At 56.5% G+C, this 22,525-nt stretch overlaps 1 protein-coding gene across 4 annotated transcripts in view; it reads right to left on the minus strand.

Annotated features, from left to right (window-relative positions):
• The window catches only part of SLC12A3 (solute carrier family 12 member 3), a 37,367-nt gene extending 17,374 nt beyond the window's left edge, over nt 1–19,993 (minus strand). For 2 of the 4 annotated variants that reach the window (XM_054511181.2, XM_045890320.3), the window contains exons 1-18: nt 19,695–19,993; nt 19,106–19,249; nt 17,653–17,728; nt 16,607–16,702; nt 16,161–16,300; nt 15,682–15,792; nt 14,653–14,764; nt 14,323–14,453; nt 9,633–9,717; nt 8,531–8,685; nt 8,145–8,252; nt 7,536–7,659; nt 5,732–5,833; nt 4,677–4,832; nt 3,481–3,580; nt 2,623–2,734; nt 2,080–2,220; nt 970–1,076 (exon numbers count right to left, since the gene is read on the minus strand). In XM_054511181.2, the coding sequence (XP_054367156.1) occupies nt 970–1,076; nt 2,080–2,220; nt 2,623–2,734; nt 3,481–3,580; nt 4,677–4,832; nt 5,732–5,833; nt 7,536–7,659; nt 8,145–8,252; nt 8,531–8,685; nt 9,633–9,717; nt 14,323–14,453; nt 14,653–14,764; nt 15,682–15,792; nt 16,161–16,300; nt 16,607–16,702; nt 17,653–17,728; nt 19,106–19,249; nt 19,695–19,967 (2,273 nt within the window). In that variant the 5' untranslated portion in view covers nt 19,968–19,993. Of the gene's footprint in view, nt 1–969; nt 1,077–2,079; nt 2,221–2,622; nt 2,735–3,480; nt 3,581–4,676; nt 4,833–5,731; nt 5,834–7,535; nt 7,660–8,144; nt 8,253–8,530; nt 8,686–9,632; nt 9,718–14,322; nt 14,454–14,652; nt 14,765–15,681; nt 15,793–16,160; nt 16,301–16,606; nt 16,703–17,652; nt 17,729–19,105; nt 19,253–19,694 lie in introns of all 4 variants that reach the window. The other 2 variants (XM_045890321.3, XM_045890319.3) reach the window with 1 other exon arrangement.
• Between the last annotated feature and the right edge of the window lie 2,532 nt (nt 19,994–22,525).

Consider the following 22,525-nt stretch of genomic DNA (forward strand, 5'->3'; position numbering starts at 1 on the left):
TCTTTCTTTCTTTCTTTTCCTTCCTTCTTCCCTTTTTCTTTCTTTCTTTCCTTCTTTCTTTTTCTTTCTTTCTTTCTCTCTCTTTTTTCTTTCTCTTCCTTCCTTCCTCCTTTCTTTCTATTTATTAATTTTTAAAATACTTCTATTTTTATTTATTTATTTAGATTGAGAGAGAGAGCATGCACAAGCAGGGTGGGAGGGGCAGAGGGAGAGAGAGAATCCCAAGCAGACTCCACACTGAGCATGGAGCCTGATGTGGGGCTTGATCCCACAACCCTGAGATCACAACCTGAGCCGAAATCAAGAGTCGGATGCTCAACTGACAGAGCCTCCCAGGCCCCCCAGCCTTTGTTCTTTAAAGGCTACTACACAGTGCTTCTCTGTACCACGTCAACACAGAAAAGCGACTCAGGCAGGCATTTTCTGGAGGTTGCACGGGCGAAGCTGAAGGAGAAAGGGTTTGGACTTCGGCCTGAAGTCCCCAGGGAGTTTATCCTCGTGGCCGCATTCCCCACACTGCCGCCTCCTGGGAGGCCTGGTTTCGCTTCCCGCTCCGTGGCACCACCTCACAGCTCCAGAGCCGGCTCTCTGCAGATCTGCTAGAGTCCACAGGCGGGCACAAGGTTGTCACCTAAAAACCCACCTTTTCGGCTTCTCTGAGAAACCAGAAGCTCTGGCAACACTGCGTCCACATTTCTAGCTGGGCACAGCTGCTCACGGCAGCTTGCCACAGTCCCCTCTGCTCCCTATGGGTCTCCTTCTCTGTGTTCCCTGCATGTTCCTGGCCCATCTTGGCGCCCATGGCCCAGAGGTCAGAGTGGCGAGCCCTCAGTGGGTCTGTTTCTTCCTCAGCTTTGAACCATCTTCTTATAATATCCACTGCATCCCCCCTGCTTCCCAAGGCCGAGGAAACTCCGAAGGCCCAAATCAACAGACCCCAGGCCCTGCCTCCCTCATGCCCTCACTCACTGCAGGATGCCAACGTAGCCTTCCACTGTGGCTGGGTGAGCAGACTGCCAGTTCTTCTTGAACCCAACCACCAGAATGTTGGGCTTCATTCTCCCAAGACCTGTGGCCTGCAAAGGATGTTGGACTGAGGTGAGAGGCTCTGTTCTGTGACTGGGGTGGGGCTCGCTCAGCCCCAGCTACCCTCTCCGCCACGTGCGAGGGCTCAGGAATCACAATCCGCCAGTCAGGGTCCTGCCCGCCTACACACACCCAGGAGAGAGGGGAAGCTACAGCCAGAAGCTACCAGGACCGGACTGTCCCATTAGCTCTGGATTATCCCACTTCCTGCTTCTCTAGCAAATTATTTCTCATCCCAAGGGACTTGAATGTGGATGCCAAACTGAGAGTATCCCCAGGCCATCTTACCCCTACATCGTTTATACTTTTTTTAGTGTTTAAAAATGTTAAAAATTTTTTTGAAGTGAAATTCCCATACACAAAATTAACCATTTTTAAAGCATATAATTCAGTAGAATTTAGTATAGTCACAATGTTATGCAACCATCACTTCTATCTACTTTCAAAATATTTTCATATCCCCCCCAAAGAAGGCCCTGTATGTTCTTTTTTTTAAAATGAGAAGTATTTAGAATTATTAGAAAGGACTCTGATATGCTGGCTCAGGATTAACAACTGTTATTGTATCTATGCATCCCATTTTACAAGCTGAGAAAACCCAGCAGGAAAATGAATTGCCCAGTGGAACATTCTAGAACTTGATCTGAGTGGTGGCTTCACACCCCTGGGTGTATCTGCATATGCAAATATGTATCAGACTATACACTTAATATTTTCCACTTTGCTGTCTGTAATTATATTTAAAAAAAAAAAGAAAAAAGAAAAACAAGAATTGCTCAAGATCACACAGGCCCCATGGGCTCCCAGCTCAGTTTCCCATAGGCCCCTGGACACCGTGAGAAAGTGCCCTGAGTCAGCATATCTGGAGAGACAAGAGAGGCAGGCACTCCCGTTGCAGCAAAAGGAGCTTCAACTAGCCCCTCGGGACATCCCACCTTCCAGGTTGTCACACCAAGTATTAAGTCCTGTGGGGAAGCCCCGAACCCGTGGCACCTGCATGAGAATCTGAACACCACTGCGGAGGTCCTCAGCAATGACATCCGAGTAGAAGGCCTTGATCTTCCTCTTGTTCAACCACTTGGTGTGCCCATTGGTGATGAGCCGGAGCTCAGGCATCCTCTGTTTGCGAGGTCCCTGTGGGTGGTGGGGGCAGGTGACATCAGGAGCTGCCTTCACCCTCTGGCCCTAATGAGATTCAGCCCCTCTCCTCCCTGGAGGCTGCCCCAGGGGCTCAGCCACACCCTTTTTCCCCTATGGAGTTAGGGGAGGCCAAGAGGAGGAGGAGGGAGGGTGGAGGGCGGGGGAAGGAAGATGGAGGGAGCAGGCAAGAGGCGGGGCAGTGCGGAGAAGCCAGCGATGGGGACAGGGGAGGGGAGAGAACCAGGCCCACAGCAGGGTCTGGTGGGCTCTGCTTGCTCCATAGCCCCTCCGCCCCCCACTCCTCCCCACACTCTCTGGCCGCCGTCCAAGGGTGGACTTCATGCCCAAGGGCTCCTCCAAGGGCATGGCCCCACCCCACCTATAGGGGCCACTCACGATGAGCACGTGGCCACAGACCATCAGGCTGAGGTTCCGGGTGAAGGTGCCCACAAAGTCAACCAGAGCCGGGCGGAAGTTGGGGGGCCCTGTAAGCACTAGGCACTGGGGGCTGAGGAGGGGAAGGGAAAAGGGCATGAGCCATCTGGACAGAGCCCACGGGGATCTGGGTACAAAACGCAGGTGCCGGGGAGAATAAAGGCTGGGGGTGGGGAGGCACATCACTTTCAAGATCCCTGTGCCATGTGGGTGGGGGGGGGAACTCAGCCTCCGGATGAAGAGGCAACCAAGGGCCGTGGTCAGGGGCCACTGCCAGACTCAGCTGGAGCCAGACAAAATCAGTCACTCACCAGCTGTGTGACCTCGGGCCAGTTACTTAATGTCTCTGTGCGTCCATGTTCTCATCAGCGGCTGGGGTTAGTAATTTCATATGCCCCAGAGGGCTGTGGTAAGTTGGCATAAGGCACTTTTGAGCAGCAATGCAACGCGAATACATGTGGCTGATGTTAGCATTACCGTCTGGTGGGACGGAGTCCCACACACATGACTCTCCTCGCTTAGGAGAGGTTCGTCACGGTCAGCCTCACAGATGACTGTGACAGGGACTACAACACCAGATCGTCCTTGGATGGCCCTTTGCGTCTCGAAGAACATATTCTGCTGTAAAAACTCAGGTACAGAGAGGTCACTAGACCGGCTTGGTCCCCACTGAGCCACGTCAACCCAGGCCCTCACCGCGGAGCGGTGCTTCTCCACGTCTGTTCCCTCTCTGAGCCTGGGTGGTGCCCACCCCCGGTCTGCGGGGGCAGGTGACAGGTGGTTTGAAGCCTCCCAGAGCAGGGACACGGCTGCGCTCACCGGTAATTCTTGATGTGGTCCTCTACCTCGTTGAGGCCCACTGAGTAGCTCAGGGCCAGGTTGTAGGAGCCGGCCTGTACCGAGGATCCCCAGTTCACCTCTGAGGGTGGGGGGTGAGCACAAGATTAGAAACCCCCGGGAGAAACCAGTCGTGCCGAGGGAGGGAATGATGACCTTCTTTAGGAATCAGGCACCGTGGGAGCTGGGCTGCCTGGTGGGTGGACAGCCTGCAGATTTCTTCCTAATGTTTGCACGCATCATACAGCTATATATTTAATATATATATTTTTTAATTTTATTTATTTATTCATGAGAGACAGAGAGAGAGAGAGGCAGAGGGAGAAGCAGGCTCCCAAGGAGCAGGGAGCCCGATGCAGGACTCGATCCCAGGACCCTGAGATCATGACCTGAGCCGAAGGCAGACGCTTAACCATCTGAGCCACCCAGGCGCCCGGTACAGCTACATATTTAAAACTTACACTCCAAAGCATTAAATTCTAGGGACACCTGGGTGGCTCAGGTGGTTAAGCGTCTGCCATCGCTCAGGTCATGATCCCAGGGTCCTGGGATCGAGCCCCACATTGGGCTCCTTGCTCAGCGGGGAGCCTGCGTCTCCCTCTGCCTGGTGCTCCCCCTGCTTGTGCTCTCTCTCTCTCTGACAAATAAATAAAATCTTAAAAAAAAAAAACCCAAAACCAAAGTATTAAACTCTACAAAATATTCACCTCTCTTGACCAACAGACAACGACCTAGAAGACCAGGTTCAAATTTAGAATTCTAGGCTTTCCTGGAGTTCTGCATCTTGTCCCGAGATCACTGTCACCCCAGGATCCTTGCTTGCATGCTGTGTCCACCTGCCTTTCCGTCAGCCAGCCCCTCACCACCCCTCAGGCCTAGATGTGCACCCCAGCAGCCCAGCCACTTCAAGAGGATGGCCCTGGGCAGGCAATTCCAGGGTCCTGGGTGCCAGGGGTGGGAGGTCCAGAAGTAGAGGTGTGGGCTCTGAGTGGGCACGTCCCCATAGACTACTCACCCCACGGGGAGGGACGGGGCTGGAAGGTCAGAGCAGGGCCCTTGAGAGCACAGAGCCTGATGCAGGCCCTCTAGCTGAGCTGAAGGGCAAGATGGCTGGCTTGGTGCCCTCGGGGGGTGGGGGAAGGGGAGCCTGAGCCCCTGGGCAACCTGAGCCCGCACACCTGGCTTTTTGTAGATCACATAGAGCAGGAGGAAGAGGACGACTCCGATGGCAATGAGGGCCGCCCACCAGGTGAGAAGGAACATGATGACGACAGAGATGACCGCCCCAAACAGCGCCGCCCACTTGCTGTAGTACTGGAACGAGGGTCTCCACCCTGGGCAGAGGATGCAGGTCGGTGGGCATGTTCTGGAGCTTCCTCCTGGGCCAGGGCTGCTGGGCAGGGCCGGGGTGGCAATGCCGGCCATGCCCAGAGCCAGGGTCCCAGCCTGTGCCCACCTGCACCCCCCCCCCCGCACTCCGGCTCTCCTGGGGCTGGGCTGGAGGCTCTGGGGAGGACCACACGCCCGCCTTGGCTGGCATTTGGCCACATTGACAGGCTACACCAAGGACGAGGCATCCAAATGTGGCCATACGTCAGCAACAGCACCAGCTCCCGTGTCTCGCGGAGCCAAGGGGGTGGCAGGCCGGGGAAGGCTGTGATTCTCCCTGGCTCCACACCCCCGGGCCATTGCAGAGCCACCAGGGACAGCCACCCCATGGCACAACTGTGGGGTGCCACGGTTCCCGGGCTAAGGAAAAGGTGGCCTGGCGACCAGCCCATTGGCAATTCGGGGATAATCAGAAAAAGGCTTTCTTGGGATACTTCACTGCCACCTGCCAGAAATTTTTTAGAATAAACATACAAATGGATGACGTATGTGAGCGGCACCCCGGGAGTTGTGCAAAGTGCAGCCTGCAACAACCTGGGACTTTGGGCAATTCTCTTCCTTTTCTGGGGAGTCAGATTCCTGACTCCTGTAAATTTGGTGGAGGAAGGCACTAGAGAAATCTCTGCACCCTGTAAACAGTGTATGAATCCGTGTTCCGTGTACAGCATAAGTGCTTGAGAAATGAGAGCTGCTATTATTATTATGACATGAATGGTCCCTTGAATTGGTTTTGATTTGACAAGTGACCTTGGTGTGCCCACCTACATCCGTGCCTTCCCCGCCCCCACCCCGGCCCCCGCCCCACATGCCTCCTCCCACAGAGGGGTGAGGGGGCGCTGCTTACCAGGCGAGTTGGTGATGGAGGCGTGGAAACAGCTGAAGTTGATGAGGGCATAGGAGCACAGGAAGAAGTTGGAGATGATGGGGGCAATGGTGTTGAGCTCAGCTTCGGGGACCCGAGGGAGAGAGAGAACAGTCTGTTGGGCAACCTGTCAGGGAGCAGCCTGGTACCCTTCCTTGCAGTTGGGGGATTCCAGACAGGCCGCAGAGGCTCAGTGCGTCTCAACCTTCTCATCTGTGAAATGGGTCCATCATTTTGTGAAACAAAGGGCCGATGTTTTGTTTACTGTAAAAGGCCGGCTCTTAAGAGGATGCAGAGAAATGGGAGATCTTATGGGAGAACCAAGGACAGTGGTTGTCATACTTTTTTTGTAGCCACAAATTACAGTAAGAAATATATTTTACAATGTGATCTAAGGCCCACGTCCTCTTCTATCTGAAACTCTGGGACCATAGGACACACACAGTTCCACCCACAGTGGAAACCCACTGAAGAACTGGGTCCTCCCTTCCCTGTCTCACTTGGCTGCCATTGCCCCTGGCACGGCCAGACAAACTTTTGCATGGGTATCCTTGTTTCAGGGGCCTGCTTCGAGGGGAACCCCAAAACAAGACAAGCACCTCTTAGGTGTCGGGACTTCTGAGCATGATTCCCTTGAATCGCCACAAGAACCCTGCCCCAGAGCATCCGAGATTACAGTTCTCAGTCTGAACTGCGGTCAGATCCACTCAGATCAAAGGACACAAAATCTGAGTTGGGGGTAGACTGCAGGACGAGCAGGAAGCAGGGATGTGCCTGGGGAACACTAGGCCTGACGAGAGGTTTCCATCCCCTGGGGGTGGCCCTGCTGCCTCTTCATCTGGTTCAGGATCTGGGAATACCCAGTGTCTGGCCAGGCTTCCTTGATGGAAGAGAGTAGACTGATAGGGTGAGTCTCATGATTGCTGATGCCAGCATGAACAGCAGGGATTCAGCTATGGCAGGACCACAGGACGACCAGCAGCCAGCCCCCGCCCCACTCCTGCATCGGGGGCCATAGCATGGCCACTGTCCTTGCTTGGTGTGGCCACCTTTCTCCTAGCAAGTTCTGCCTTGTTGGCTAAGTAAATCAGGAAGTACTGGGAGTGTGTGCATGAAATGCAATGCATGTGCATGCGTGTGTATGTATGTACACAGAAGTCTCTGCCTGCCCACCTGTGACGCACCTGCTATGCGCTATTGCTCCCATTCTGCAGACGAAGAAACTGAGGCTCGGGAAGGTAAAATGATTTGTCCAAGGTAGCACAGCTGGAATATGGCAAAGCCAGGGTAGAAAGCCAATCTAACTAACTGGTTAACTGGGATCTGTCTCCTGGGGCATCCTCTACCACGAAGTCCGAGGGGTCTGGCAGCTCAAGGTCTGAGAAACGAGGTTGTCTAGCTTATACACACTACAGAGATATTGATCCAGCTCTTTGTATCAGCTCCCAAGAGCTGTCCTGGGCTCCAGAGTTGTCCTGGGGACTAATTCAGACCTGGGGGCTGGTGGGGGTGGGGTGGGGGGGGCCACTTGCCAGGACACAGGAATGCAGAATCAGCAAGAGCAGGTAGGGTCCCTTCTAACGAAATAGAATGGTCCACCTGGTGTGGTGTGGCAGCCACCTGTCTGGAGCCGGGAGAGGGGCGGGGACCACATGACCAGCCTCACCCACTCGAGGGTTAGTCACTGAGTGCCCACACCCTGCTGGGCCTGGCTGGGCACTGGGTGCCAAGGTGAGCAGCACGGAGAGGGGCCCTCACAGGCCCCCGCGCCCTGGCAGCCTCTCACCGATGATGATGAAGGCCACGGCGATGGCGTAGGCCAGCAGGTAGCCGCGGACCGGCTCCTTGTTCTTGCCGTAGCCCTTCCCGAAGAAGCCGATCAGCGGGTACAGTTGGTCCTCACACAGGCACTGTGGGCACGGGAAGATGTGCTCACCCCAGGCTGGGCCCCCCTCCCCTCCTCTGCCCGACAGCTCCCCTCCCCGCCCCAGGCCCTGCTTCCTCCCTCCACCCCAGCAGGACGCTTCCTCTAATCTACATCCTGGTTTCTGTCTCTTAAATGGGAGTCATCTCCATGCCCACCCACACCTCACCAGGGAGACAGCAAAAGGGCAAGATGAGAGGGGAGGCAACTGTGTCGGGGTGAAAAGGGGTCAGCGGACTTGCAGACAGGACGCCAGGCTGCGCAGGGGAGACTCTGGGGTGGGAAGTGCAGGTGCTCTTCAAAGCACGCATGGGAGGGGGGCTGCTTCCTGCGCGAGTTGGTCACTGGCCCCCTTTTGCCTTCAGTCTGGACTGTCCCTGTCCCGCGATACCCCCAGACCCTTAGCAGTCACCAGGGGACCCTTGCACCTGGGCCTCCTGGACCCTCCCGCCGCCCGTTCCGCAGCCTCACCTGGAAGACTTTGGCAGCAGAGACGAGGCAGGCCAGGGCGGAGGAGAGGGTGGCCCCAAAAACGCCAGCCGTGATCAGGGGCGCAAAGCCGGACACCATGCTCATGGTCTGCGGGGACACGGGTCCAGGCCCCTCGCGGTGGAGCCCCTCATGCCCGGAGCCCCCACCCAGGGCACCCCAGTCCCCGCTGCAGGCAGGGGCTAGGTCCTGAGGCCTCGGAGTCCACACCCCTTACCTGGGGATCCCAGGGGCCGCTGAGGCAGGGGCTGGGCCCCAGGGCCCCCACCTGAGCCTGAACCTCTTCCCCCCAAGCCTGGGGCCCAAGTGCGTCCTGGCCTGTTCCAGCCCCAGTCTGGGGTGGCCTTCCCGGCAGGGGCCGCACGCACCTGGTAGTAGTTGATGAGGCCATAGCGGCAGCTGCCCTGGCGGACGCACTCGGTGAAGTTCCAGCCGTAGCCGCAGGCCAGCCCCTCGCAGGCGCCCGAGCCGGGGGTCACCGTGTCATTCAGGGCCCCGGAGGCATCCCGAACCACGCAGGAGCCTGAAGAGGGAGCAGGGCTTGGGGAGGCCTCCCTCCCTCCCCTCCCTCCTCCCTCCTCTCCTCCCACCCCCAGACACGGTCACTCCTGCAGAGGGCAAGAAGCTGCTGCGAGGCCAGCTCCCTCTTCAGCATGTAGGCATAAGTAATAATAATAACAATAGTAACAGCAACACAGACGTGCCAGGCACAACGCTAAGGACGGGTAACAACCCCGGGAAGCAAGCATCACCATCGCCTTTGTTGTCGTCATTCTACAGAGGCCCAGCAACGTGAAGTGGCTTGTTAAGGTACCCCCCCACCCCCCCACCCCTGCCCGTGTCCTCCTCAAAGCAGAGGCCAGACTGGCTGCGCCCTGGGCCGTGTCCCTTGGCCATCTGTGAACAGCCTGCCTCACAGGGTGGTTAATGGGAGCACCTGTGAGGACCTCCGTGAGAGGCAAGTGTCAACAGCCCAGGCCTGGGTTCAAAGCCTGGCTCCACCACTCAGTGGCCGTGTGACCTTGGGCAGGTCCCTTAACCTCTCTGAGCCCTGGTTTTCTCCTCTGTAAAATGGTGGGAAAGGCAGTGCCCGGATTAAATGTGATGAGGCACGTGAAGGGCTGGGCCTATGGTTGAGTCAAGGGCTAGTATCATCTTCAACCACCACCATCATCGTTATTGTTATTATTATTAGTCGTTGGGTCAGCGTACAATTTGTCCTCTAGCATTTTCCCACCCTTGCATCTGTAACTTCAGGTTTGAACGGACCAGAAGAGCCTGGTCTGACCACCCCCATCCCCACCACAAACTACCACCTCCCATGAAGATGTTCTGGTCACCACCACTGGCCCCCCAAAATAAGGTTTGAGCTTCCACTTCCTGAGGTGGCCATGTGCTCCTGGCCCAGCTCTCCCTGTTGGAGAGCGAAGCACCCTGAAACCCTTTCAGTGGTCCTGGGCAGCTACTCACCAATTGTAGCTGAGATGGCCAGGTAGGAGACAGTGGTCCAGAAAATAGCCATGAGCGTTCCCTTGGGGATGGCTACAGCAGGGTCCTGGGGGGAGGGGGAGGGAGGGAGGGCATCAGGCAGCCTCTGGGCCTCCTTCCAGGCCCTGCCTTTGTCCGAGGCCGGGGGTGGGCCAGTGATCCCCCAACCCGGCCCCCTCTCAGAGCCCCCTTCCCCAGGGCCCAGAGAGGAAGAACCCTTGCGATTGCAACCCGAAAAGCAGGATGGGACATAAGCAAGATCATGCGGCTGAGAACACATCCAGGCCCTGGGAGCCTGAGGCACGGAGAGAAGCTCCAACCAGCTCCATGCCTGGTTCCCGAGGACACTGGCCAACGCAGGCTCTGGGGGCCCTGAAGTGGGGGGCTCTGGAGTCAGCCTGGTTGCGCTCACTTCCAGGTGACTGGCTGGGTGGTGGGCATGCTCTTTTACGCCTCAGCCCCTCCAGCCTCACAGGGATGCCGGCTAAGTGACTTAATCCACACCAAGCTCCTAGACCAGGGCCTGGCTCACAGGCAGTGCCGGCTGCGAGTTAATCACCATTATGCACCAACTGGTCTGAGTGCTTCCGCAGCAATTAATATACAGACAAGCCCCAAACTCTCTCCCCTCCGAGGAAAAACTCTCTGCTGGCATTTTCCTAACAGAAATAGCAAATCTTCACACGTGCACATCACGTGTTCCACTCTTCCAGACCCTTCCTCGTATATAACTTCCTGTAAAGTGGCCAGTGTCCCCATCCAGCTGGTGGGGAAACTGAGGCCAGGAAGCTGTGCAGAGGGCCCAGCTGGCTGAGCCAGGGGCAGCTCGTTCCTACCACACTGAGGTCCACAGCCTCGGGCCACTGGGGGCTGGTCCCGGGTGGAGTGACACAGGCCGGGATTTTTCCAGCAGGTTCCCTGCCAGGTGTAGACCCCAACCCCAGGGGCAGGCCACAGGACTGGGAAGCAAACTCCCAGCTTTTACTGGGCCGTCCTGCACAACAGGCCGGTAGAACCACAAATGACAGAGCTGGGAGGGACCATGACATTGTCACAGGCAGGTCCAAACCAGGCTGGCAACAACCCACTTCTCTGCCTCAACACTCGGGAGCCTGAGTTGGAACCGATGGTCGCTCCGTGATGAGCAAGCCCTGGCCCTCACCCTGGAGGACCCTGGGCCCCAGGGAAGGAGGTATAGGCAGGATCCTGCCGACACGGGGCAGATGGCCCCTGTCATGGGGCGGACTGGAGTGTGCTGGAGAACAAGGCTGGGGGAGGGAGACACTGCAGGAACCACGGAAGGCCTCATGGCGGAGGCGACGACTGGGGTGGCTCTGAAGGCCAGGGCTGGGAGGAAGGGAGCGGTAGGGCAGAGCCAAGTGGAAGCAGAGGTGCAGAGCTGGAGGGGGTCTGGGGGCTCTGGAGCTTCCAGGTCTGCTGAGGTTTCTCCTGGTGGGGCCCTGCCAGCCCTGCTCTGGGTACCAGGATGGCCCGACCAGGTCAAGCACACAGAGTCCCTGGTCCCTAGGCCAGCAGGCCGGCTCAACCTCCCATCCCACCTCTAGTGGGTTGGACAGTAGCTCCAAAAATTCGTGTTCACCCAGAACCTCAGAATATGACCTTATTTGGGGGCGCCTGGGTGGCTCAGTCGGTTAAGCGACTGCCTTCGGCTCAGGTCATGATCCTGGAGTCCCGGGATCGAGTTCCGCATCGGGCTCCCTGCTCGGCAGGGAGTCTGCTTCTCCCTCTGACCCTCCCCCCTCTCATGTGCTCTCTCTCATTCTCTCTCTCTCAAATAAATAAATAAAATCTTTACAAAAAAAAAAAAAAGAATATGACCTTATTTGGAAATAGGGTCTTTGCAAAATGTAATTAGTTAAGCTGAGGTCCTACCCGGTTAGGCGGGCCTTAAATCCCATGACAAGTGTTCCTGTAAGAAGGGGCAAGGACACACAGAGGGAAGGAGGCCATGGGAAGACAGCGGCAGAGACTGCAGAGACACAGCTCCAAGCCAAGGAAGGCTAAAGACTGTCAGAGCCGCCAGAAGCTGGGAGAGGACAGGAAGGATTCTCCCCGAGAGCCTTTACAGGGAGCATGGCCCTTGACACCTTTGTTTTGTTGGACTTTGGCTTCCAGAGCTGTGCAAGAATAAATGTCTGTTGTTTTAAGCCACAGTGCTTGTGGTCGTTTGTTACAGAGGCCCTGGGACGTGGCTACTCCAGGCCTCCATCCAGCCCCTACATCTTGGCCTGAAATCTCCGCGCCTGGCTTACAAATCAGACACATCTGGATCCACATCTCAGCATCTCCCCCCAGCTGTGTGAGCTGGGACAAGCCCTTTAACCTCTCTGAGCCTCAGTGATGCCCCCCAACCCCAATCCGTGAGATGAGAATCACTGTAGTACACCATAAATGTGAGCAGTTAGGAGCGGGGGCTGTGTCGTGCTCAGGGACGCACCCTGGGACCACCCCAGGTGCGGCACAGACCCCACATCAATCACCAGGAAGTCCCTTGTCTCTGAGCCTCAGCCTCCCCATCAGAAAATTAAGCTAGTAAAGGTTTCCTTGGCCATAGCACAGGGTGATGTTCACGAGATTGCTCTGTGAGAGCTAAGGGGTTGGGGAATGTCACATCCTACTTACTTATGGGTTGATTGTCTCTCTTTCTCACCAGAATGTCAGCTGCATGAGGCACGGATTTGTGTCTTTGTTCTTTGTTTACTGCTGTATCCACAAGACACTAGCACAAAGCAGATGCTCAGAAAATATTCTTGAATGATTAGTTTATGATGGATTTGAGGCCTCTTTGCTCTAGAAATTTGCCCTCCAGCCCCTCTGCTGTCTGGCCCTGGGCAACGCCCAGCCCTCTCTGAGCTTGGTTTGCTCCTCTCTGAAGTGGGGGTGACGAGCCCTCACGGCTGCACCCCCCACCCAGGGTCATGTTTGGAAAGAACGAGGCCCCCTGCAGCCTCATGGGAAAAATGACCATGACCTTGACAACCAGCCCTTTGTACTTCCTTCATGCTGGGCACTTTTCCAAGCGCTTCACATAAATCAGCACGCGGAATCCTTATTCCCTGCTCTGGGAAGCAGGAGTGGGTGCTATGAGTCCTATCTTATAGTTGGCAAAGCTGAAGCCCAGAGAGGTTTTAAGGGACTTGCATAAAGTCTCCATGAATGGGAGCTGCTCTTCAGCAGCTGACAGCACCGTGTCTCGCAGAATGGGCAGAGGGCTGGACCCAAGAGAGAAGGGCCCCTTGAGGGCTTGAGGGCATTCAGGACAGAGCAAAAGTGTACCCCTACTCCCCACCCCCCAGCTCCGGGACAGCTGCCGAGCCCTGACACCTACACACCGTGCTGGTTGGTAACCTGAGAGGCTGGACGAAGCGTCTAGATAAATTGCTAGTCTGTAGCAGGGCTGGCAGGAGAACCGGGCTGTCTAAGCACAAGACTGACCTCTGCAGGGACCTCTGGGCAGGCAGGCAGACCAGGCCTCTGCTGGCCGCTCCCCAGAGAAGGGAGAGGAGCTGGGCAAACATGGCCACTCTGCGATTTCCAGGCCATGCTGTGCACCACCTGGGCACCCCCAGTTAGAGCCAGGCTGGGTGGAGACTGTCTCCAAAGCACCGTTCTTCATTCACTTAAGAAAATGCATCAAGGAGCACCTTTCAGGTGGGACCAGAGGCTGGGAGGGAAGGGTTCCCAGCACCGAGCCGGGTTTTCACTGTTCACCCCACTCGCGCCCCATCTATCTCCTTGATCCTGCCTTGGCAAAGACACGACCGGCCCCTTCGCTCCGGCCCCACCTCCATCCAGAAGTTCTGCTGGAGCCTCTGCTGACATCCATCTCTCCTTCTTCCCCACTTTGTACTCTTTGTGCTCTAAACCTCCCAGTCAATACATTTCACCATTATTCACTCAACAAACGTGTACTGAGCACGTAGTATGTGTCTGACTCTTAGCTGGGAATGGTGACATAGAGGTAGGCCTCAGTTCTCCAGATAAAGAGAACTGGAAGGGAGAAGAGACACGTAAATGGCCTGACATCATTCGGCTAGGGGAGCCAGGACTCTGACAGAGGGCTGGGAGAGATTTAAAGATGGAGGTGTTATTTGAAAGAGGAACAGAACATCTCAAGGTAAAGAAACAAGGGTCGGACATCCCAGGGAGAGAGCACAGCAGAGACAAAGACACAGAGGAGGAACAGGCCACACAGGGTAAGCCGCTGATCCTCGGGGCTGGGGCAGGGGACATGGGACTGACGACCGTGGGCCGGAGCCTCAAACTCTGAGCAGAGGAGATGGTCCGCATCAAGACAGTGGGGAGCCCTGGGAGGATGCCAGCCCAGTAAAGATGTGCATGAACCAGTCTGAGCTTTGGAAGGTCAAGCTGGCTCAGTCTTCCCCCTTAGGCTGAGAGTCCTAGGAACTACGGAGGAGCTCCGCCCATTTTAGGGTGGTCCTCCAGGCCTAGAACAGAGCTGGTGTCAATCAACAACCTCGGAATTGAGTGGGGTGAACGGAGTTGGTTTGGATTGGCTGCGATTGAGTTGAGTTGGACTGGACTGGATTTTAGAAGCTCTGGCCCCGCCGTCTCAGTGCCCAGCTCAGTGCCCAGTGGGAGATCTTGGTAGGACAGGGCCAGGAGGCAGGAGGGCAGGCATCCTGCTCACCTTGAGGTCCCCGGAGATGTTGGCCCCTGCCAGGATGCCTGTGGCCGAGGGGAAGAAGATGGAGAACATTCCGAAGAAGCTGCCTTCGACGCCCCGCCAGTCGGGCACCAAGTTCTGGACAAAAATGTCCGCTGGGAAGACCAAAGCCTGAATCAGGGCCACCCAGAAGGCTGGGCCCAGCCAGGCAGGCAGGAGGCTCCTCCTCTCTGGCAGCTTCCAGGCCTGGCAGTTGGGGGAACCCTCCTTCCGGTGCCCACGGAATGGGCCAGATGGGTGGGCAGACTGTACCTGTCCCCGGAGCCATGGACAGGGCCCCCAACCTGCACGTACCCCGGTAGCTGAAGAAGCCTTTGGAGGCCTTGTCCTCAGATGGGGGAATCAGCGTCCCCACCAAGTAGTTGGCAAAGGAGACCATGATGACGAGGAAGAAGAGCACCTGGGCCTGGGTGTAAAGGACCCTAGAGGTCAGATGGCCTGGCCCCGCCTGCTCAGGGAGCCCCAGCAGGACAGAACCTGCCCAGAGTCCCTCCCTCCCCCATTCATTCATTCATTCATTCATTCATTCATTCATCCGCCACCCATTATGCTGCAGGCCCCGTTCTAGGAGTTGGCAATATAGCAAGGCTCTTGTCTTGCTGATAAATACGGGACACGACTCTAGAGTAAGAACAAGGGTGTGTTGGGGGCTGTGTGGGGGCTATGTTAGCAGAGTGGTCTACAACGGTGTCTTCAAGGGATCTAAAGGAGGTGGAGGAGCGAGCTGCAGAATGATCAGGGGCACAAGCTGGGGACAGCGAGGAAGGAGGGTGGCGGAGCTGGAGGCCAGAGTGAGGGGGAAAGAGGAGAGGCGGGGGCGGGGGGCAGGGGCCAGATCTGCCAAGTCTGCCTGCTGACGCCCCATGTTTCTTCTGCCCTCCTTCCACAGTGCTAAGCCTCTGAATTTTGGCTGGATATGGGTTCACATGAGGACACATTTCCCTGCCCTGCCTGCCCCTTAGGTGTGGCCACGAGACCAAGTTCGGGCTGACGGGATGGATGCAGAGGGATATGTGCAACTTCCGGACAGGGCCCGAAAAGGAAAAGAAAAAGGCCTTCTCCCCTCCCTGCTGATTGGACTGTGGCCGCCGTGGAGCAGGTGCATGAAGGCCATAGGATGGAGCGGGCTGGGTGCCTGAGCCCCGGGAGCCATACACACCTAGATGGTTACAGGAGAGAGGTTCCGTTCTTTAGGGTCTCTCTGTCACAGCCGCAGAACAAGAAGCCCATTTAATACACCAAGAAGAGGCAGAACCAGGCCTGGGACCCAGGCCTCACGACTCCCGCTTCTCCACCTGATCACTCCTGACCTCCCCTCCTCACCTTGGCCTCCCACTCCATGCCAGCCAGGGAGATGGCCAGCAGCACGGTGACGGTGACCACGCCGATGATGCGGATGTCATTGATGGGGTCCACGATAGGTGTGCCATACTCCTGGGGAGGGGGACAGGCCAGGCTGCACGCTGCCCTCTGAACACCCCCCCCCCAGACTCCTCCAACTTGATTCACCTCAAGTATGGGTATCCTCTCACGGCTAAACAGAAACACAACCCCCTTCCCTGGCAACAGAGCCCCTAGAGTGGCTGCTGTGCCGATCTGGACAGTTGAGCTCCAAAGGCAACACGCGGCCCTGAAGGGGACTTCTGGGAATGGTCTTTATTTGAGATCATCACAGTCACCCACAGCGGTCAGACTGTGGCTGTGGCCCCTGAAGGGTAAAATCGGGCAGAGGGGCAGGAAGGCCTGGCCTAGACGGGGTCGGGGAGAGCGAGGGAGGCTGCCCGGGCTCCCTCTGGCTTCACCTGGATCAGGTCCCGCACGGTCTCTGCGAAGCCCACGGTATGCATGGCCACACCCACGGCGTTGGCAAAAGCAAAAATGAGGCCGATGGAGCCCCCTAGCTCTGGGCCGAGACTCCGGGAGATGAGGAAGTAGGTGCCACCTATTGGGGACAGAGCCAGGAGCCATGAAACCAGCTGGCTGGGGTGGGCTTGGGGCAGGCAGAATCTGAGGCTGGGAGAGGGTAACCATGGGACCCTCCCCTCCCCTGGGCCCACAGCACAGGGTAAAACTGAGGCCATCCGTGGGGGACCCAAAGCCTTCACCTGGAACCAGAGGGAGCAGCCTGGGGCATCCCCATTTTGGTGGGGATGGGGTAGGTGGGGAGTGGCTCAGAGACCCATTCCCAGGGTAAAGACTGGGGGAGCAACAGGAAAGGGGAGGGCCTTGGGTGTGGGGTGGGGCCCACCTGACTTGACCTTGCCGTTGGTGGAGATGGCCGAGATGGAGAGGCCGGTGATGGAGGTCACAGTGACGGAGAGCAGGATGATGATCCAGGTCAGGACTGTGGGGGTGGGTGGGGATGTGATCACCATAAAACTCAGCGGGGGCATTTCCCAGGTGAGGAGCCATGTGAGGAACCTGAGTCAGCCGACTGGTTCAACATACCACCTAAGTCACCTCCCTTCTCTGAGCCTTGATTTTCTCATCCGAAAAATGGGTCTCTGTCTCCCTCCTGGTATATTCTGAATAGCCAGGGAGTTGATGAGCCACTATATAAAGGATCATTTGTTATGGAAGGGAAGGCACCCTCCTTTAGTAATAAAAAATAATCATCACTTGAACACCTTTGGGTGCTAAATCCTATGCTGTTTTACATGCATCATAGAAACCCCACAATAGGTCTGGGAGGTAGGGACAGCTATCACCCCCTTTCTTTTTTTTTTTTTTTTTTTTTTTTTTTTTTTTTTTTAAAGATTTTATTTATTTATTTGAGACAGAGAATGAGAGACAGAGAGCATGGGAGGGAGGAGGGTCAGAGGGAGAAGCAGACTCCCCGCCGAGCAGGGAGCCCGATGCGGGACTCGATCCCAGGACCCTGGGACCATGACCTGAGCCGAAGGCAGTCGCCCAACCAACTGAGCCACCCAGGCGCCTATCACCCCCTTTCTACTGATGAGGAAACCGAGGCTCAGAGAAGTTAAGAAACCTATCCAAGTTCACATGCATCAGAGCTAGCTTCTGAACCTTGGTGTCTGTCCAGAGCACAGGTTCTTAACCTGGACGCTGTGCAGTAGAGATTGACTCCAAGAGGTTAAGTGACCTACTGAGGGCACAGAGAGCCAGGGAGAGTCCTCAGGCCGGATAACTCCATGTCCAGACTCCTCTGCCACACTTCCCTGACCTCTGTCACTGCAGAAGCCTGTGGTCTCTGCGGGCCAAGTTCAGGACTGAGGCCTGGGAGGAGCAGGTCTCAGGCACACCCTCCTCCTTCCCCCCAGAGATGGCACTCACCAATGCCTGCCTGGCCTGTAATCCAGGGGAGCCGTAGGTAGAGGATCACACCCCAGATATTGAGCATGCAACGGATCTGGGAAGAGAGAGGGGTTGGAGGCCATCCGGATGGGCTGATACCCCAAAGCCAAACACACAAGTCCCTGTCCCCAGTCATGGCATGGCATCGGGCATTTCGGCCTAGGGGACACCTGGCTCCTTCCTTGGCTCTGCTCACTTCACTGGGTTCCTACTCAAATGCCCCTCTAGCTCTGTGGGGCAGGGAGGGGAGGGGTACCCAGAGATTCACCTGCCCCTCCCACCCACCTTTCTGCCCTTCCACTGGGGTCTGAGGATGGGCTGCAAGCATCATCACCTGTCACCCGGCCCCAAGCCCAGGATCCTATGTCTGCCAGCCCCAACCATGGCCCCAGTGGCCAGCTGTCGGCCCAGGGCCTGGCATCTAGGAGGAGCTCAGCGAATAGCAGCTGAGCCAATGCCCAACGTGCAAGGAGAAACAGCGCTCGGGTTGCTGTGACTTCAGCTTCCAAATTTACAGCAAAGCCAGAGGCTACAGCTGAGACTGAATTCCAGGGAGGTGTGGGTGCTGATGTGGTCTTTGGCCCCAGCCAAGTTCTTGGGGTTGGGCAGGAGCTTGTGGTATTTACAAGGTGGGGAGACTTCTAAGGCCCTCTGTGTGCTCTGAGACACCGAATGGGGCCATGCCAGGCTCTGGCCACCACAGCCCAGGAGGAAGATCCATACTCCATAAACGAGCTGTTAGGGTGGAGGGGAGCTCGCAGTTCAGATGGAGAAACAGAGGCACAGCCAGCAGGCATTTGGCAGAGTAAGGTCAGAACCCAGGCCTCCCTCCACTGCACCTGCCCGCTCCCCCCGCCACCCTCCCAGAGCAGGACCAAAGCCTTCTTCTAAATCTCATGCGATCCCCTCTGAAAAGTCCCACAATGCCTTCCAAAGCCAAGTTCATTTGATTCTTTTTGTTGTTTGAAGACTCACTGGTGCTCTACACTACAGGAAACCTCCCTGACAAAAACAGGCTCGTGGATTTGTGTGTTTAGTGCTGCCCCCTGGTGGCTGTGGGTGAGGACAGTTTCTTCTAATAATCCCAAGGTAGGCATTGATCCAAGCCATTCACGTCTATTAACTCATAATGCTCATCTTTTCACAGATGAAGAAACTGAGGCACAGACAGGTTAAATAACTTGTTCACTGCCACAGGACATGTGAGTATCCAAAGATCTTTCCCAGGGTGAGGTATCAACCTGGGGAGCAAATGGGGGTTGAGAAGCACAAAACCAAGGAAAACTGGAAGTCACTCTGCAGATGGGGAAACTGAGGCCCAGGCTGGGCCTTGGGTCTACCCTGCCCATTAAGACCTGAAAGTCAGCTGCACCTGGATGGAGCTCTGTCTCCCCATTTCCGTTCCCGGACATCCCATCCTCACCCTACTCACCATCACCCCCTTGACCCAGCCAAAGCGCACAGGCTCCCCAGGGTTCTTCTCACTGTTGGTGCCTGGCTCGTCTTCCACCAGCCCGTCGGTCATTTCATGGCTGGGCCGGCTGTCAAAGGCCAGGGCATGCAGGTGGCTGCCTTCCTGCTGGGAGTCCAGAGGCCACAGGTCACGCAGGCAGGCGTCATGACCATCCAGTTCCCCGTCTTCCACCCTTCAAGTCCAGCCTCCCCTGCAACAAACCCAGCGAGCCTCCCCTCCGCTGCAGACCTTCCGCATTCCCACCTCCCTATCTCTTTCAGGTGTGTGCAGCCTCTGTTTGTGTACTTCCACTGACGGGGAGCTCATTACCTCTCTGGGAGGCCAAGATTGTTTGATTGGGTGGTCAACGACAGGACGGTAAACATTACTGCATGTGTCCGGAGCTTTACAGCTTCCATGCCTGCCTTTCATTCAGGCCTCTCAACCCACGAAGAAGACACTCGTGTGTCCCCGTGGCACAGGTGACAGGGCCAAGATTCAGAGAAATGAGGTTCCTGGGTCAAGGCCGCACGGCAGGGAAGTGGTCAGTCTTTGAGCTGGTGCTTACCTTGAGGAAGGAGTGCAGATCGGCCAGCGTGGGCCGGACCTTTCGGGGCTCCCCGGGCAGGGCGCTGTTGGCATAGTGCTCATAGGCCGGCACGACGTCGACAGTGTTGTAGCCGAAGGTGCGCATGTAGAAGGTGCTGCCGTGGCTCAGGTGACTGCTGTCATAGGCAGTGGGCGGTGGGGGCTCCTCGCCCCCCAGCAGCGTGCTGATGGTGAAGCGCCCGCTGCACAGCGCGGGGTCCCCCGGCATCTCTGATGCCGGCAGCTCTGCCATTGCGGCTCTGGGTGGCAGGGGAGGGGGCCAGGGTCAGTGGCGACATGCTGGGGGGATTTATAGGCTGGGCCCACAGCAGGGAGGAGGCAGAGAGTTTGGTCCAAACCGCCCTTAGCTGGCGAGCAGGGTCCCCGGACAGGGTGGGAGGCGGAGCACGTGCCCACCGCTGTCCTGCCCACCATTTGATCGCTGAGATAGCAGCCCTGCCTGGCACCAGGAGGGCTGGGCTGGGCCAGCGCCAGACACAGGGCGGGAAACGGGGAAACACGCCCAGCCCTGGGTCCCCGGGAGGTTCTTCTGAGTCCGAGAGCGGAGGACATCTGCAGGACCTGAGGAAGGAGTACTTGCCAGAAAGGACACTTGGGAGCCTTATGAGGGACGCTGGAGACAGCCTAATGACCTGAGGCCCCACCCCAGGCAGGTTCAAAAACCTCTCATTTTTGTACATGGTATTTAGTTTTATTTTTTAGGTACTTAGTATTTGTGGCTAGATGAATGGTATGGCATTTGAAAAGATACACACGTATATATAAAAGGTTAGTTTTCTCTTACTTAGACCTCTGACTCCTGGTTGTGCATGTCCTTCCAAAGACGTCTCAGAGTATAGAAACCATTACGAGCAAGCACCCCCAAACCAGAGTTCAGCATGTGCCAGGTGTGCTCTGTCGTCCCCCCGTGGACTGACGAGTCCCTGGGGCTTGTGGCTGGTCAGTGGCCCGCAGGGTAACCGGGTACCCAGCCCGCACACTCACTGCAGCCCATTCTGGGGTGGACGCCTGATGTGCCACCAGAGGGAAGGCGAGCTTGCGCTCATGGTGCTGCCGAGTGAGTAGGGAAAAGGGACATGGAAACGGACCAGCCCAGCTGTGGAGTGAGAGCAGCAAGGGGAGAGACGCTCCTAGAGGAGGGTCAGGGTGGGGACAGCAGGGATGGGACAGACCCCTGACCAAGAGTCTTGGAGGATGAGTTGCTTCTCCGGAGGCCAGGGATGGATGGAGGCCATCGCTAGCTCCAGGCTTCTGAGCTTGCCAGCCATCCTCAGGAGGGACATGGAGGGACACATTTTCTCTCCCTGCTTGCCCCGCCTCTCAGACTTGGGCTCTCTGAGATGCCTGGAGTTCTCTGGACTCCATGACCTCCAATAGCACATCAGTCCTAGTTGACTGAGAACTTACAGAGGGGCCTGCCTGTCCCCTCTCGCTCCGGTCCAGAGGGGCCCAGGACAGGTGTGCCCAACTGCAGGGCCAGGCAGAAGGGGGCAGGTGGAAATGCTTGGACTGTGTTGGAGTAGCAAACAGTGTTAGGGAGTCACGCTCCAAGATAAGGGTGCTTGTGGAGCCCCCCACAAGCGTGGACAAGTTTTTATACCTAAGTGCATTTATCTGGGAAGGGGGACATAGATTTTGTCCAACTTGCTAGAAGGCAAGCCCACGGGAGCTGGAATCCGGGCCTATCTTGTTCACTGATAATCCCAAGCAACTGGAACAGCACAGAGTAGGTACTCAATAAACATTTGTTGAATGAGTATTGAAGGGGAGCCAGAAGCAAAGAGGGCAAAGAGCAGCTGCCATAGAAACCCTTGGCTGACAATATTACCCCAAGTCAGGGCTGCAAGGGGCAGCTCCTGGGCCTTCAACCAGCTCAGCCAGACATGGAGGGGAGCCAGGGATGACAGGACTTCAATGATAAACCCAAAAGGTTATGATCACTGTGTAGCTTTTTGCAAAGTTTATAAATTCTTCATATGAGTTAATTTTTTAAAAGACTCTTCTCTGGGCTCCTCTTAATGAGCCCCAGGCTTGCCTACCTCCTTACGAGGATCTCTAGCCCCCCCTCAGAGAGGCTTCTGGAGAAGTGTGTCCACACCCCGCACACCGGCCAGTGGGCCGAAGGCTAGGAGGTGAGGACTCCAGGTCAGTTTTCCACCTTCGCTGCAGCGCCCACTCGGGCCAGGTCAGGGAGAGGCCGGCAGGTTACTCATTCCCTCGCATGGCGCCTCTGGGCAGATCTTATCATTCTCTCACCTTTCAACTGCCACTTGACTGGTAAAAGTCGCAGCGGCCCAACACCCCCTTCCACCAATCCTACACAGCCTGTCCCTGGAGCAACTGTGGAAATTTCCTGATTAACATCTCAGGAGAGGACGGCACCAGAAGGGGCGGGGGCTGGTTTCCAGCAGCACTGAGGCCACAGACAGAGAGAGGGGCCACAGATTTGCCGGGTGACCTTGGGCAAGTCACTTCTTCCTACCTCCATGAAACCCAGGCCCGGGTCAGCTCCTTTCCAGCCCCAGAGGGAGAACATTTGCTGCTTTAAGAAACCTTTCCTGCCCCCTTCATCTCTCTGGGGTGAGGTGGGAGTTAAACAGGACCGCTTGAAGGGCTTAGCAATGTAGAGCTGAAGAGAAGTCAGAATACCTTGCCCCAAAGCACAGAGCCCCAGGAAAGGGGATTCTTACACATGGATGGCATGTCATCCAATCGGAGACACTCTTCCAGGTGGGGGACAGAGTGCTGGCTTGGACACCATACCCATCTTGCAGGACTTCAGCTTCCACA

The sequence above is a fragment of the Mirounga angustirostris genome, unplaced genomic scaffold (assembly GCF_029215605.1).
Source record: "Mirounga angustirostris isolate CCGP_5_RB_7025 unplaced genomic scaffold, mMirAng1.0.hap1 SCAF_16, whole genome shotgun sequence".
NCBI classification, from domain to species: Eukaryota; Metazoa; Chordata; class Mammalia; order Carnivora; family Phocidae; genus Mirounga; species Mirounga angustirostris.